Genomic DNA, 17292 nt, shown 5'->3' with positions numbered 1-17292 from the left:
AGTACTAGAATTACAAGTGTGCACTACCACGCCTGGTCTGTTGTTGAGGGCCTTGTTAAATCACTAAGGACGGTCTTGAACCTGTGTACTTCCTGGATTAGCCTCCCAAATACTGAGATTACATACATGCACCACCATTCCTGGCTTTCCTTTTCCATTTCTTACTGTAATCAATTTTCTTGGTTTTGAGGGGGAAGAGGAGACTAGGGGTTGAAACCTGGAGCACTCTACCTGAGCTACACAGCTAACCTTTTGTGTGTGTTTGTGTGGCACTGGGGATTGAGCCTAGGAGTATTCTTTCTCCCAGCTACACCCTAACTCTATTTCTTAAACTTTTTTTTTTTTTTTTTTTTGGTGGTACTGGGGTTCCTGGAAGCCCTTCTACCTCCGGGCTACACTCCCAGACCTATTTTTTATACTTTTTTTTTTTTTTTGGAAACAGGGTCTCCTAAGCCAGCGGGCGCGGCTGGCTTCGAACCTGCGCGATCCTCCTGTCTCTGCCTCCCAAGCGCGGGGATTACAAGCGTGCGCCACCACGCCCGGCTTATTTCTTAAACTTTGAAACAGGGTCTCACTAGGTTGATGAGTCTCACTATTTGCTGAGGCTGTCCTCAAACCTGAAATCCTCCTGTCTCAGTCTCCCAAGTATTGGGATTACATGTGCGGAGCCACCACATTGAGATTTTCTATTTTGAAACAGGATCTCACTAAGTTGCTGAGGGTCTTGCTAAATTGCTGAGGTTAGCCTAGAACCTATAATCCTTTCACAGCCTCTCAATTGAAATTACAGGCATGCCCACCACACCCGGCGATAATCAGTATTTTCTTTTTCCTTTTTTTTTTTTTTTGTGGTACTGAGGGAAGAACCAAGGGCTTTTCTACCTCCGGGCTATACTCCTAGACCTATATTTATACTTTATTTGGAAACAGGGTCTCCCCAAGTTGCTGAGAGCCTCACTCAGTAGCTAAGGCTGGCTTTGAATCTGTGCGATCCTCCTGTCTCAGCCTCCCAAGTACTGGGATTACAAGCGTGCGCTACCACACCCGGCATGTAATCAATTTTTTAAAATGATAATACATAGACCCTTTAAGATTCCTTCCATGAAAAGCAGCATATGATCTCCAGTTCTGAGTCTACATAATAGTTAGCTAACAGAAAACACAATAAAATTCTGAAAAGGTGAATACTACGGATTTGTCCTAGAATCAAGATTCCTCCCTTCCATTTCAGGCATCCTCTTCTTTCCACACTTTGGCATCAGCAGACAAATATAAGCAACATGTATTACCTCCAAGATCACCAAAATCCACTTTTCCAAAGGCACGCATATTTTCAGCGTTAAAAAAACCTGATGTTACATACAGCTCATTAAAGTATTTCTGTGCAGTCAAAGCATTAAAAGCATCAGCCTGTTTTTATTTTGTGACAAGTTTATTGAACAGTATTAAAGAATTCATCTTTATAAACAAAAAACTCTGCTGAGCGGTGCCAAGACAGCACTTGCTGGCAATGTTGTGGCCGCACTGTCAACGAGTCATTTTACTGTGGTTAGTCTCTAAAGTGGGGACTAGTAATAGAGCTGTTGGTAGAACAAGTAAAACAATGTAAACATGGCAATTGTGTGCGGGTGGGAAATAATTTTTTAAAGTGATCACTGCCAGAAATTCTTTCCAAAAATATTTGACTAGCAGCAATTTTATTCTCTTTACTCATTTTTCAAGTGTTCCCAAAATTATGAGTGATTTTTATTTTTATACACTTGACCCACACCTGTACACAATCATAGAATCCAGTAAAATGGAGTTGGGAGTTTGAGTAAAGTTTTCATGCTTATGTTTATGCAAACATACTTCCACCTAAAAACATACATGTTTGCTTACTTCCGTACAAAGTCCTAGATTTTCATCTAGTGGGTGAAGACTGACCTTATCTACATTGAATATTACTATCTGAAATTTTGAATAATAAAAAGTGTCCTAATGGAGTTTTCATTGCTTTGACAACTTGGAATACAAAGTTAGAAACTATATTTCACTTAACACTGTGTTGTATTAAAAAAAAAAAAACAGCCACTAATTGTACATCCAAGCTACAGTGTAAACACAGAACAAACCTCCAAATTATGCTTGTAAACTAAATCTTTCACTAAAGTTCAGAAAAGTTTACAAATTCACTTATTATAAAATACATTTATAGATTTCTCTAATTCTTTAAGTTAAAAAAAACAATAAAAACTCAGCAGGAGAAAAAAATTAAACCTAATGGAAAAGATTCGCTTCCATTAATGTCAGTCACCAAAAACAGACAATAAAGTTTACACATAATATTGAGAATACCATGATAGTGTTTACAAATGAACACAACTTTGAGCAAAGCTTTACAAATCCTTCACACCATACAAAGCAAATAAGAAATTAATGTAAATTCAATTCTAACCCAAACCTAGTACTTAGGAGAAAATTTGTAGGAAGAAAGGTATGAATAAAGTTTCACAGAACACATTTTCAAGAATTTTTTTAAACCTGAAGCGCCAATGCCCAGAACAAGATGAATAGTATGCTTAGTAGTTAGCACTATGTTAAGTCTCAGATATACAAAAATTAAGTTCCAAGAGGGCAAAGCATTTAATTACATTTCACAACAAGCACTGTTGTGGTTCAATTAAATATAAAACACATTTCTCTCCAATTTCTACACAAACCACTATTTTCTTAATTTATTTAATTTAATGAACAATGAAATCAAGTTTTCCTTTTCAGCATTTATCTAAGATGTAGAATTAACAAGGTAGTTGCAATAAAGTATGAAATATTTAATAAGAATGTATGCATATATAACGAAAATAAATTGTGAAGATGATTTTCATCTTCAAACAAACCATTTTTCTAAAATAAAAAGTCAGCTTTCCGATGGGGAAAATAATCTGTGGTTGAAATAAGACTCCTAAGTAGCACTTAGAGGAGTTTTTTGCATTGTCTTTGGAATAAGAAGTGATTACTTAACAGAAAACTTAAACTAAACAACATATGCGATCATATTGCTTTTTAATTTGAGGAGGCAGTATCTAGTGATCTGTCAAAGCAAATTTGTGTTTGTGAATTATTAGAAGACTCACAAAGCAGCCACCTCTTTGAAAGTCTGAACAATCCTTTCCCTAACAAAAACCCTATTGATCCTCTAGGATTGTATACAATCTTCACAAATGAAACTGTTGCCACTATAAATTACAGGACGACGCTGTATTTCAGTGTTCCACTGACTTACAACACCAAAAAGGCACTACAACATTTTTAATAGGAAATCTTTTAAATATCTGATCCCTCTGTTAGTACATTGATTTGTAGGAAATGTTGGGGATGTTTCAAACCAAGGCAAGAGGGCCATGTAAAGGATAAAATTTGTTTTCCATGATAACTCATCAATCTCCCATTCTGCATGTTTATATCTTTAGAGAATTTTAACTAAGGAAAGAAACCCTAAGTAGAGCCTGTGTATCAGTGAGCAGGATGTTGTAAGGTAAATGTTTTTATAACAAGGACACTTACCAACCAGAACCTATGTGGCTCTCCTACCTTAGTGTCCTAAATGCCAAAGAAAAGAATATCAAAGGGCAGGTAGTCTCAATTCTCTCCTCTTGGAAACTATACTTATACTCTGAATAAATAATTTTTTGTAAACAGGCTCCTATTCAAACAACTACACCAAAAGGCCTCTAAATTAACAGAATTACATATATATCAACCTATGTACTAGCTTATGGACTTTTTATCCTATACTACTGCTAACAGTTAACAATTTCAACTTCAGTTTTAAAACTAGATAAAATAAAACAAAAGCTCTTTCTTATGAATGGACCCCTTTGTTTACTTACAGGCCAAAATTTCACAGAAAGGACTTCAAATCAAGCATCTTAAACACTGATTCCTAAGTGGTTTCTGGTTTTCAATGCGACCCAAACAACATGAACAATTTTTAAACTCACTAAACTAAGACTTGGCAGTCAAACCAAAAGGGCCTGGTAGATAGAGGACTACAGTTTATTTTTATGGCAAAAGTCTTATCCCACACAGTTTCAAGTGTGACATTAGAAATTGAAGTTCAAGGTTATAGCACATACCAAACATGGAGCTTTATGTTTAGAGAAGAAACCCCAACGAAACAGTTCTGCTCATTTACAAATGAGTCAGGCAAACAAAGCAGCGACATCTGAAGCAGGACCGGTCTATACAGCAAGAATCCTCAAGAAGCAATAAAGGTACATACAATGAAATCTGTATACAGAGATTTTATTCAATTTTAAAAGAAAATGAAGACTTTAGACAAAGCTTTGACCCTATAACAAAACAAATCTGTCCAGCTTTAAACCAAATTCCAAGAGTAGCCAACTTCTATTTTTTTAGCAGCTGGCAAGGAGCACCCTCAAAAAGCTCTACTGATATTCCTATTTTCTTCATCCCATATGGTATAAAACAAAACCAATCTAGACTCCTTGATAAGTTTTTGTGGTCACTGAGTTTTACAAGTATTTTCTCTAATGGTATGCCAAAATCATTGTGTGTTCTCTGCAGATAGCTTTACTATAACATACAGCAACATTTATCCTGGTAGTAGTGAGTTGTAAACAGTCAACCAATGCTCTATGTTATGAAAACCAATCTATATGCAATTGAAACAATCCACAGGTTCTAACCTGGAAATACTAGGAAAACAATCTGGATGCATTAATCACAGCACTATGAAGAGCTACCAGATAACGAACTGATGTGCATGGCTACCCTAATACAAGTTTTACTTTTCTTGAGCCTATAGGCCTGTCATTTAAGTCAATAACAGCAGCTGTGGCTTCATCCCGAGATTCGAAGGCCACCATGGCTTCGCCTGTGGGCATACCTTTTTCATTGTACTTTAAACACACTGAGCCCGGGATTACTTGATACCCATAAAAGAAATCTAAAATCTCATCAATAGACACAGTGAAGGGCATGTTCTGCACTTTAATTACTGTAGGTCCTGGTTTTCCAGAACTAGATCCAAAGCCAGGGGGACCACCAATATGGATTGGGCCAGGGCCAGGGCCAGGGCCAAAGGCTGGTGGCCCACTCAAATGCCCAGGAGCACTTCCAAGACCAGGAGGGCCACTTCCGAAGCCAGGGGGGCCACCTAAGCTACCAGGGCCATTTCCAAAATTCTGAGGGCCCCCTCCAAATCCTGATGGACCACTTAAGTTATTTGGTCCACCTCCAAAACCAGGAACCTCCAGTCCTAGACCAGGCAAACCACTGTTTCCAACTGAAGGCATACCAGGCCTAACATCACCAAAGGCTCCCCCTAATCCTGGAGGAGGGAGTGGTGGCCCAAAGGCATTCGACCCACCAAAATTACCAGGGAAGTTAAATGGAGGCCCACTGTTAGCCTCCTTTGATCCTACAGTCAGGAAAGCATGCTCTTCACCTCCTGCCCCGGGCATTCCTGCCCCGGGCATTCCCACACTGGGCATTCCTGCACCAGGTATTCCTGCACTGGGCAGTCCCGTACCAGGCATGCCAGCACCGGGCATTCCTGCAGCAGGCATTGCTGCAGTGGGTATGCCAGCACCAGGTATTCCTGCACCGGGCATTCCAGCAGCTGGTATTCCAGCAGCAGGCATTCCAGCAGCTGGCATTCCTGCACCAGGCATTCCTGCAGCTGGTATTCCGGCAGCAGACATTCCTGCACTGGGCATTCCTGGTACTGAAGGATTACCTGGCACAGGCATCTTTAACCCCTTTTTTCCTTGGGCAGGGGGATTCTTCTCAATCTCTCTCATATCTTCTAAGGTAACTACATGAACAAAAGCTTCTCTCCCATTAAGTTTTTTACGGTGTAAGTGTTCAGACTTACGTGCATCATCTTCATTTTTAAACTGAACCAATGCCTGTCCTAGACCTTGCCCATTGTTATCAACAAGAACATGTATAGCATTTTCATCCACTGGGATTCCTTCCAGGAACTGAAGAACATCCATCTTGGTAATGCTGAATGGAATATTTGTTATGTGGGCACAAACTTTGGCAGAGTTGACATCCCCCTCTGAATTAAGTATCATTTCCCTCTGGTCATAGCTGAAGTTCTGCAGTCTTTTTCGAATTGCATCTATCTTTTCTAACATACCTTTCTTAGTAATTGGATGAACTTGAATAAACCGACTGCCCATATATTGTTTGTGACGACACAGAGCAGACTTATAGTCAGCCTCATTCCTGAACTCTACGAATCCTTCACCAGTTGCTTTCCCATTGGGTCCATAAGCTATATAAATACTATCTTCCACAATATCCAACTTTTTAAAGAAATCAATGACATGTTTGTTTTCTGCTTCAAATGGAAGCCCTTTCAAGTAAACACAAAAACCAGCCTCATGTGGTGATCTTGACCGTGACCTTTTCTGCCCACTGGGCGATTTTGACCTGGGAAGAGTCTGAGGAGGGGGAAGGGTCTGTCCAGAAGGTCCCATACTTTGCTTAAAAGTGATATGGCCTCCAGCAGCTACCCACTGTCTCTCTGTGGCAGGGCTAACTTCCACATATCGTTGAATCATCAGCATTCTGTTTCGTTTCAACGCTTCAAAAGTATCTTGAGGGGAGAGAAACTTAACCAATCCATTCCCATTATTTCGACCTACATGATCTTTCAACAAATGCACTGCATCAACACGGAGCCCATGGAAAAAATCTCTGACATCATTTTCCATTGCAGAAAAGGGCATTCCATGCACACTGACATACAGATCATCAGGGTTGATGGGAAGTGGCTTCACACTGCTTTGAGAGTTCATCTGGATAGGGTTAACAGGATTCAGTGGACCCAGAAACATAGGGTTCAGATTATTGTTCAGATTCATAGGTGCTCCAGAGCCATTCATCCCAGCAGGTAGAGGTGCCACTGGTGGTGGATTCAAGGGCGGCATGCCTGACATGGGTGGCAGTGGGGTCATGGGTGGCACAGAAGGGACTGGGGGAATTGGGGGCACAGGAGGCACAGGAGGCAATGTAGGTACTGGAGGAGGAACTGGTATTGGGGGAATGGATGGCATTGGAGGCAAAGACGGCATTGCTGGGATTGGAGGAATTGGTGGCGGTGGGACTGTATTCATTGAAGAGGCTGTACTTGGAATGGTGGAGCTGAACGTTGGGCTCCCAAAAGAAGCTCCCATACTTGGAGGAGCAGTTCCTACGTTGGCTGTGGAAAATGTTTGTATGCTTTTGTTGCTTTCATGAACAGATGTGGTAGCAGTAACTACACTTGGTGAAGGATTATTAAAGTTGGGTACTGTTGTAGGCAAGTTTACCCTGGTACTCATTCCTGAGCTAGGTGGAGGTCCTGATCTACTAGCATTTGCTGGTGGTATATCTAAGTTGGCAGTTTCAAATCGTCTACGACTCAGTTCAATCATATTCTGCATTTCGGTTTTACTACTTAACAATAGCGTTACTTTTGACCCTTTAATTGTACCACCTGTGCGCATCATACCAAGCCTTGCATCTTCATCAGTGGCAAAAACGATGAAAGCCTCACCCAGTTCACCCCCTACAATATGCACGCCCCCATCAGGGATGGTCAATCCAGAGAAGAAGTGGCGAATGTCCATGGTCCCCGCCACAATTGGGAGACCTTGCAAACGGATGACCACAGCCATGCTGCGCTGAAACCACACACACCTGCAGATGAGAAAAGGCAACGGCCAGGTCAGACTCCTGTTTATCACACCAAGTTTTTAACTGCAAGAAAGACCAGCTACCATATTAGGCCTTCAAATATTCCCTCAAGCTTCACAGGCAATGTCTTTAATTTAGATATTCTAAAAATTGAACACTAAGTGCCATTTACAATGTAAAACCTAGACAATTTCAACTTCCAAAAGTATTAATTCTGGAAACAATTAGATGTTCAGTCCAAGACTCCAAAGTTTCAGGAAAAAACAACTGTGGAACAATAAAATCACCATATACATCCATTATTCAATAGACCAAAAATCAGTAAGATTTAAAAGAAACATGTACATCAAATCAGGAAGTTTAATAATCTGTAGAAAAAAATCATGCAATGGGATACATCAAAGTTAATATTTATCACCAGTTTAGCATCTTCCCCATAAGCATGATAATTTCATAGAATTATCAGAATGTTATTTATAGGGCTCAGTCAAAATCCAAAAAAATCCAGAAAATTGGAAAGTTCACAAATTACAGATATTTAACACTGAAGTAGATTCAGGTCTCAAATGGGAATTGATTCCATAAATTTTTTTTTCCTTTTCTTTTTTTACGTGGTACTGGGGTTCCTGGAAACCCTTCTACCTCCGGGCTACACTCCCAGACACCTATTATTTATATTTGTTTTTATTGGGAAACAGGGTCTTTAAAAAGCCAGCACAAGGCTGGCTTCGAACCTGCGCAATCCTCCTGTCTCTGCCTCTCAAGCACGGGGATTACAAGAGTGTGCCACCATGCCTGGCATTGATTCCATATTTCAACCTAAAACTTAACCTTTTTTCTTTTCTCTCTCTCTCTCTCTCTCTCTCTCTCTCTCTCTCTCTCTCTCTCTGGCCATACTGGCTACTGAACCAGGGCCTTCAAATGCTCTACCACTGAACTATAACATCAACCCTTATTTATTTATTTATTTAATTTTTTAACAATTTTGAGTCAAGATCTAGCTAACTTGCCTAGGCTGGCCTCAGACTTGTGATCTTCCTGGTTCAGTGTCCCAAATAGCTGGGATTACAAGTATGTGCTACCTTGCCCAGCTCCTAAAATTTTCAATCTGCCTTATAGCTTTTTGTGTATGCAGTACTGGAGATTGAACCCAGGAGAGTAGTTCTTCTGAGCTACATCCCCAACACTATTTTTTAATTAATTAACTGATAAATTAAGTTAGCAGTACTGGGGATTAAACCCAGGGGCATTGTATTTCCAAGCTACATCCCAAGCCCTTTTTTCCATTCTTTACTTTGAAACAGGGTCTCACTGAGTTGCAAAGGGCCTAAGTAGCTGAGGCTGTCGGCGAACCACGATTCTCCTGTCTCAGCCTCCCAAATACTGGGATTACAAGTGTGTGCCACCACATCCAGCTTTTATTTTTTATTCTGAAACAAAGTCTCATTCAGTTGGTGAGGGTCTTGCTAAATTGCCGAGGCTGGCCTAAATTCTGCAACCCTCCTAATTCAGTCCCCCAAGTACTGGGATTATAGGCATATGCCACTGTGCCCAGCTAAGCTTTACTTACTAAGTAAAACTATTTGTAAAATTATTTACTAGAAACAAGATCAAAACACACTAAGGACCCAAAAGAGATACTAAATTGGATAGTAAAAACTGAAGTTACCTTTATTGATTGACTTTTAAATTTGTATTTCTTTTGGATACAGTGTCTTACTATGTTGTCCAGGCTGGCCTTGAACTTGAGATCCTCCTGCCTCAGCCTCCTGAATGGCTGTATTTACAGGCATGAACCACAGCACCCTGCTTATTCATCATCTTAAAAAGTAGAACCTGGTTACAGTACCATTCACTGTGGTTATTTAAAAAAAAAAAAAAAGCCTTGTTTTACCCATTAGGGGGTAGGCTGACAATAAAAAAAAGTGTTATTTTAGAGGTAGAAGGCCCCTGGGTTCAATCCCCAGTAATACACACACACACACACACACACACACACACACACACACACACACACACACACGAGTTTATTTTTAGTTTTACTTTAAAAGAACAAAGGGTATAAATTTTACTCAATTTTACTGAGTGATTATTTCAGTCTGGAATCCAACACAGCTCCTGTGGAATCTCAGAGAAAGTCTATTTTTATTTAATCAAAAGAAAAGTTTCAGCCAGGCATGGGGCGCACACCTGTAATCCTAGTACTTTGGAAGCTGAAGATCACAGGTTCTAGGACAGCCTCAACAATGTAGCAAAATTCTCAGCAACCGTGTTTCAAAATAAAAATAAAAAGGGCTGGGAGGTAGAATGCCCCCCCTGGATTCAATTCCCAGACCCCCCCTCCATGTTTCTCCCAAATTTAAGTTAAATTTTAGTATTTCAGAGCTGGGCGTGGTGGCACACACTGGTAATCTTAGCATTCGGGAGGCTGAGACTGGGTGATTGCGGTTTGTGAACAGCCTCAACTAAGCTAGGAGGCCCTTCACAACTCAGTGAGACCCTGTTTCAAAAATAAAAAGAATGAGCTGGGCGTGGTGGCACACGCTTGTAATCCCCGTGCTTGGAAGGCTAAGATAGGAGGATTGCATAGGTTTGAAGCCAGCCCCAGCTACTAAGTGAGGCTCTCAGCAATTTAATGAGACCCTGTTTCCAAATAAAGTATAAAATAGGTCTGGGAGTATAGCCTAGAGGTAGAAAAGCCTCTGGGTTCCACTCCCAGTAAAACACACACACACACACACACACACACACACACACACACACACACACACACTAAAAAAATAAAAATAAAAAGACTGAAAAGTAGGGCTGGGAGGGTAGCTCAGATGACCCTGGATTTCATCTCCAGTACCAGAAAAATTTAGTATTTCAGTTCTGTTTTTTAAAAAGCAAATGTAAAGGTGTCTCCGCATCTGTCTCTGTCTCTCCCCCCCCCCCCTTCCTCTCTCTCTCTCTTTGCAGAACTGGGAATGGAACCCAGGGACATTTTACCTCCGAGCTACCCTCCAACCCTATTTTGCATTCTTTATTTGGAAACAGGGTCTCACTAAGTTGCAAAGGGCCTCCCTCACTAAGTAGATGAGGCTGTCTGCGAACCCAGATCTTTCTATCCCAGCCTTCCAAATGCTGGGATTACAAGCATGCGCTACCACGTCCAGCCCCCAAAGGTAGTCCTTTCTAAACAGGCATCAATCATATTCTTGGGACTGGAAAAAACACTAATTTAAAATTAATGTAGACAAATCAACTTAAAAAAAAATTTGTGTGTGTGGTACTGGGGATGGAACCTAGGGGAATTTCTTCCTCTGAGTTACACCCCAGCCCTATTTTTTATTCTTTTTTTTTTTTTTTTGGTGGTACTGGGGGTGGATCCCATGGGCTTTTCTACCTCCAGGTTATACTCCCATACCTATTTTATATTTTTATTTGGAAATAGGGTCTAAGTTGCTTTGAAAGCCTCACTATATAGCTGTACGATCTTCCTGTCTCAGCCTCCCAAGCATGGGGATGACAGGATTACAAGCGTGCGCCACAGCACCCGGCTTATTCTCTATTTTGAAACAGGATCTCACTGAGTTGCAAAGAACCTAAGTAGCTGAGGTTCTCCTTGAACCACAATCCTGTCTCAGCCTCCCAGATGCTGGAATTATAAGCATTACCACCACACCCGGCTTTCAACATTTTTTCTTTTTTGGTGGCACCTGGGATGGAACCCAGGGGACTTCTACCTCTGAGCTATACTCCCAGACCTATTTTATATTTTATTTGGAAACAGGGTCTCTTAAGCCAGCTGAGGCTGGCTTCAAACCTGTACAATACTTCTATCTCAGCCTCCCAAGTGCGGGGACTACAATCATGTGTTACCATGGCGCATGCTTGTAATCCCCACACGCACTTGGGAGGCTGAGACAGGAGGATCGTGGTTCAAGGCCAGCCTCAGCTACTTAGTGAGGCCCTTTGCAACTCAGTGAGACGCTGTTTCAAAATAAAGAATAAAAAATAGGGCTGGGGATGTAGCACTGAGGTAGAATACCTCTGGGTTCCACCTCCACTACTACTGAATGAATGAATAAATAAATAAATAAATAAATATGGTTCTGAGGCTTCAGGAAAGTTGTTATTTGCAATCTGTTTTTATCAATTCTCAAGCAAGAACATTAAAAGGGATATGGTTTACTGTTATAAGATCTAAGAATCATGTAACTCGGCAGACATGGTGGCATACACCTTTAATCCCAGTACTTGGGAGGCTGAGACAGGAGGACAGCAGGTCCAAAGCCAGCCTCAGCAATTTAATGAGGTCCTCTGAAACTTAGGGAAATCCTGTTTTAAAATCCACAAATGTGCTGTGGATGTAGTTAGAGTTAGAAATCCCCTGGGTTCAACCCCCAGTACCACACATACACACACAAAGTAACTCCTACAAAGTTTTCCTCGTCAAGTATTATATAAACACAAATATAATGTAATAGGATCTATAACTAAATCTCAATACTACCACTGCTGTATAAAAATAGAAATAAAGCAGGTGTGGTGGCCTGTACCTATAATTCCAGCTACCCAGGAAGCTAAAGTAAAAGTATCACAAATTTGAGGCCAGCCTCAGCAACACCAGCTCAAAAAAGAGAAACATATTATTTGACCTTGATAGTTTTCTCACATATTTTTATACACTAAAAAAGCCATCTTCAAATTTAATCCAGAAAGATGAACTGGCAAAAAGAAAATGCTCTTTGTGATACTATCATAAAAGAGTAGACATTCTGGAAGGTGGGCAAAGATTCTCATTTATGGACCTTAAGGGTCCATAAAAAAATTAACAAGCCAGGCGTGGTGCCTCACGCTTGTAATCCCAGCATTTGGGAGGCTGAGACTGGATGATTATGGTTTGCGGACAGCCTCAGCTACTTAGTGAGGCCCTCTGCAACTCAGTGAGATCCGGTTTCAAAATAAAGAACACGCTTGTAATCCTCGCGCTTGGGAGCCTGAGACAGGAGGATCGCACGGGTTCGAAGCCAGCCTCAGCTACTTAGTGAGGCTCTCAGCAACTTAGTGAGACCCTGTTTCCAAATAAAATATAAAATAGGCCTGGGAATATAGCCCGGAGGTAGAAAGCCTCTGGGTTCCACCCCTAGTACCACCAATAAATAAATAAATAAATAAATAAAAAGAAAGAAAGAAAGAAAGAAAGAAAGAAAGAAAGAAAGAAAGAAAAATAGAGCTGGGGGTGTAGTTCGGAGGTAGAATGCCCCTGAGTTCCATCCCCAGACCCGCAAAAACAACAAAAAAACAAACACACATTAAAAAAAAACATCAGACTTCAGACTTTATTATTTAGCAGCCTACAAAGAAGTTTATAGGTTTCCAAATAATTAAATTTGAATTCCTTACTGAATCTAGAACACATGGTTATGAGCAAAATTGAGATAATGTTCCTGCTCAACTTTAAAAAATCCTTAATCACTTTATCTGAGAAAAACATTATGGGCAATCCAGGTAGCCCCAAACAACTTGAAAGAGATGTTAGCTTCCTTTTGGACAATAAATTGGGAACTTAATATGGTCCCAAATACACAAAAAATAAATAAGGCTAAATTATATACATGTTATATCTTTAAACCATTTTCTGCTGAAATTTACTGAAAATCTGTACAATGTACCAAATGAAAACATGCCTCTTGAAAATCTGCCTCAAATTACCAGCTAGAAAAGGGTTAATTGTAAACCAAAATACACAAGATTTACTCATAAAGCTACCTAAGGAGGAACAGTTTTCAGGTTCTGAAAAATATGAAATAATTTTACTCTGATACTAAATACCTGTTTTGAGAGAGATCATTTCAAACTATCCTGAGCCTAGTTTGGTTACTTAAGAGGTTAGATTCAATTGCCAAGGTTCCATCTAAGATCTAAAATTTGTACCCTAAAATATATAACTCAAATGCAGCAGGAAAAATGCGCCCATAAAAAACTGATCCTCAAAGGAAGCAAAAACTATTTGAGGTACCCATTAACCCACCCTATCCCTCAGATAAACTTATAAACAATCATCCATATCCATGCGTGCGTACACACACACACACAATTTAGTTACTTCACATTATTTTCATGTTTCTTAATAAGCTATTTCAGTTTTTTTGTATTAAAAGAAACCCTCTATTCAAAATCTCTTACCTGATAAAACAAGAGATGTATTTTCTTAACAAGAAGTAGAGGCCAAGTCAATCCTGTGAGCAACCAATTAAAACCAACTTTTAGACTGCAATAGAGAATAAATGGAGGCAAAAATCAATGCAGGAAACACAAAACAACACGTACAGGCCACACTGAACTGTACATTAAAAAGGCGAGTGTGAGTTCTGAAACCACCAGAGTACTTCATTAGAATGCACATCAAAAAAAAAAAAAAAAAAAAAAAAAAAAAAAGGAAAGACATACCAAATCCCACACCTGATTGGTGTTACTTTTCAAACTTGAGGGTCTCTTAAAATAGTTACATATTTGCATTACATCACAAATTGCCATAAATTAGTACCAAAAATGTCAACTAAAAACGAAAACAGTCAAAGTTCAGTTTCACAGCTGGTAATTCCTTTCATCACTTTATAATTAAATCAGTCAGAAAACTCCATAACTCACATCCAACTTCTACCTATTTTCCTTGATTACACCAAACTTGGTGCAAAAGCACAAGTTCATACAATAACAATTCCTGGACAAAATAAGTTGTCAACTCAAGGGTATTCATGGAAATTACCATGAATAGTTACTTTTTCAACATATTTTCCTTTGCACCAAAATATCATTCAATATCACAAAACAAATGAAGTGAAAGTTCTGGCTATAAGAACTAATTCCACAGAGGCTTAATGTAGTAAAGAAAAAATACTAGTTTTTCTAACCACACAACAGTTCAAAAAACTTCTGAAAACTCCCTTAAAATGTCTGACATTCAAAATATTTCCCAAAGTGAAAATATGCCACTCATCTTTCACTGAAATTTCTTCCAAACTGGTATGTTCACAAGCATCATACCTGGCCAAAGTACTAGACAATTATGTTGAAAAAGTCATTTATTTAAAAACAGAGGATATGAGAAGAAAATTGCCACCAACAGAAGACTATTCATCCAGATGATACTCATTTTTAACTATTATCTTTCAGGATCAAGACACCATTAATGAGCTTAATATACATCACTAGGAAATAAAACAAATTTTAAAAATACCAAGTGTTATTCCAAACTTGTCTAAAGGACAAGCTAAACTAATCTTTTAGTTAACTACTCATAGTAGAGAACACTGGAATGTTTTTGCCACATAAAACTTTGCAAATGTTTTATTTTCATAAGCCCAGAACATTACATTAATTTTCTAGCAATTATGTAGCTGGTCACAAAGGAAAACACAAGACAGAAAAAGAGCTAGCTTCAAATAAAGATATGAGATGAGCCTGGTGGTTCACATCTATAACCTAATACTTGGGAGGCTGAGACAGAAGGATAACAGGTTTAAGACTAGTCTCAGGTTCAACGTCAGTCTCAGCAACATAGCAAGATCCTATTTCAAAATAAAAATAAGGGGGAGAGGGAGTAGTTAGGAGATAAGAATACCTTGGGGTTCAATTCCAAATATCAAAATAAATCTATGAGGAAAGGCATGAATTACTGCAATATATATTTCAAAATGTACAGGGTTGACTCTAGGAGCTACATAATCTGGGTGACTTTCTAGGTAAGTACTTAGGATAGACATTTGTCCTCTACTGGAGCCTCTAATTCAAAAAGTCTGGTATGAGGCCAGGACATATGCCATAAATAGAAGGAAAACAGATTCCTCACCCTCTTTCCTTCAACACCTAAAGACACCTAGGTGGACATCCTTTGTCCACCTAGTGAAGGACAAACCCAGGTTATTCTGTTAAGCCCAAAGGGAACTCACCAGACACTCACCAGGTATACCAAAATTTTCTACAAGGTTGCCAGAAATAATTGCAAGGAAAATTTTTATTCCACAAAGAAAGGTTGAAAACTCATATGAATTTAACAAATGTCTAGTTCAAGTTTTGTGTTCACTTTAAAGCACAAAACCAATCCAGACAAAAACTGTATATTTTTCTATTTAAGCAAAGAAGAACCCCCATCCCATCCCAAAGAAACCATGTGGAAAGTCAAGGCCAAAAGCCAGAGCTTTATAACCCTTGGTATTAGATTTCTTCCTTCATGAAGGAAAGATGGTAAATGAAAAATGAGAACTGAAGTATTTTTGTTTCAACACTTCACTTTGTAAAGACAATAATTTTATAGAAGCATCACTGTCTTCCAGGAACCTGTTCATTCCAAGGTGCTAAATGTCAGATAGAAACCAATTAATAGAATTTCCAAACTGAAAAATCTACCCTACTCACTGTAAGCTCTGGTGAACTTTAGAAGGACAAGACTGAAATAATTCTATGCAACAAAACATCTAAAAATACATATTTTACCTGTACACAGACTATAAGGGCAGGCAGGGGAGAAAATGGGCCTGGTTTGGCATTAATCCACTGATATATTTCAGAAGATCTAAAACAAGAAGCTTAGTATATACTCTGTACATCATGTCCTAACATACTTTAGTTAAATGTGACAATTATTAGATATGTGCATAAATTACAAATTACTGCTATTAAAACTTAGCATTATGTGACAAGACATACCATCTGATTTACTCGTGATTCCAATCACCTGAAATTTCAGGATAAAATGCCTGACAACAAACCTCTTTATCAAGAAGTCAAGGCACAAAGTAGAACTTGACCATGTCTACTCTTCATGTGGTAACTCACATCCAAAAATGAGTTTTTACTTATTCAGTTATCAGTCTTTACTCAACAAGAATCAGGATAGAGCAGAGCTAGGTACTTCAGATCCAAACAAACAAACAAACAAAAAAACCAAACTCCTCAAATGTTCACATTAGAAATGAGCAACAGAAAATCAATTACAACGGACACATGCTATAAGCAGTGTAATTGCATTATGGTAGACGTCATGAAACAACCGCAGCTTCATCCACTTAATTTCGTTCCCCCATGACCAAATGGAACACATTGAAGAATCTGGGATTATGCTTAATGAAAAGATTCTTTGGACGCTGATGAAGATGTATGTCTTTTATAATATACTGTTCTATTTTCCCATTAACTTCCCATTTAGTACTCAAAGCAAGTGAAGACATTTCTAAATATTCCAATTAAAGCCAAAAAAGCTTTAATATTTTTTTCCCAAATGCCAACAAAAATATTCAATATCTTACTTCACTTACATTTCAAAGCAAAACTAATACTTCTAACCTAGCCAATCAAACTGCAAACCAAGGTCATATTAGATGGTGGTAGTTAAATCTGATAAAACTACAATTTAGGTGAAGTTATTTTTCTGTTTACTTTACCTAAAACATTTAAAAGTATTCAATTCCATGAACATTTATTAAGCACTTGTGGACCAAGCAGTAAATATTAAATTGGACAACAGTTTCTGCATTTTAGGGAGGGATATCTAAAAGAATCTTTTGTGCAACCAATTACTGACTTAGTTATTCCTACATCTACAAAAGA

The 17292-nt window shown here is 38.9% G+C and overlaps 1 protein-coding gene across 1 annotated transcript; it reads right to left on the bottom strand.

The window, feature by feature from the left end:
- Positions 1-4772: 4772 nt before the first annotated feature.
- RBM12 (RNA binding motif protein 12) lies at positions 4773-7694 on the bottom strand (the record flags this gene model as incomplete). The annotated part of the gene is made up of 2 exons (XM_080716348.1): positions 5717-7694; positions 4773-5626 (listed from the first exon to the last, which is right to left on the bottom strand). Exons 1-2 carry the CDS (start codon positions 7674-7676, stop codon positions 4773-4775), a joined length of 2814 nt encoding a protein of 937 aa, XP_080572474.1. The 5' UTR covers positions 7677-7694.
- Between the last annotated feature and the right edge of the window lie 9598 nt (positions 7695-17292).

The sequence above is a fragment of the Muscardinus avellanarius genome, assembly GCF_963383645.1.
Source record: "Muscardinus avellanarius genome assembly, chromosome: 19".
NCBI lineage: Eukaryota > Metazoa > Chordata > Mammalia > Rodentia > Gliridae > Muscardinus > Muscardinus avellanarius.
The sequence above is the reverse complement of the archived record's forward strand: the minus strand, read 5'-3'. Positions and strand labels throughout refer to the sequence as shown.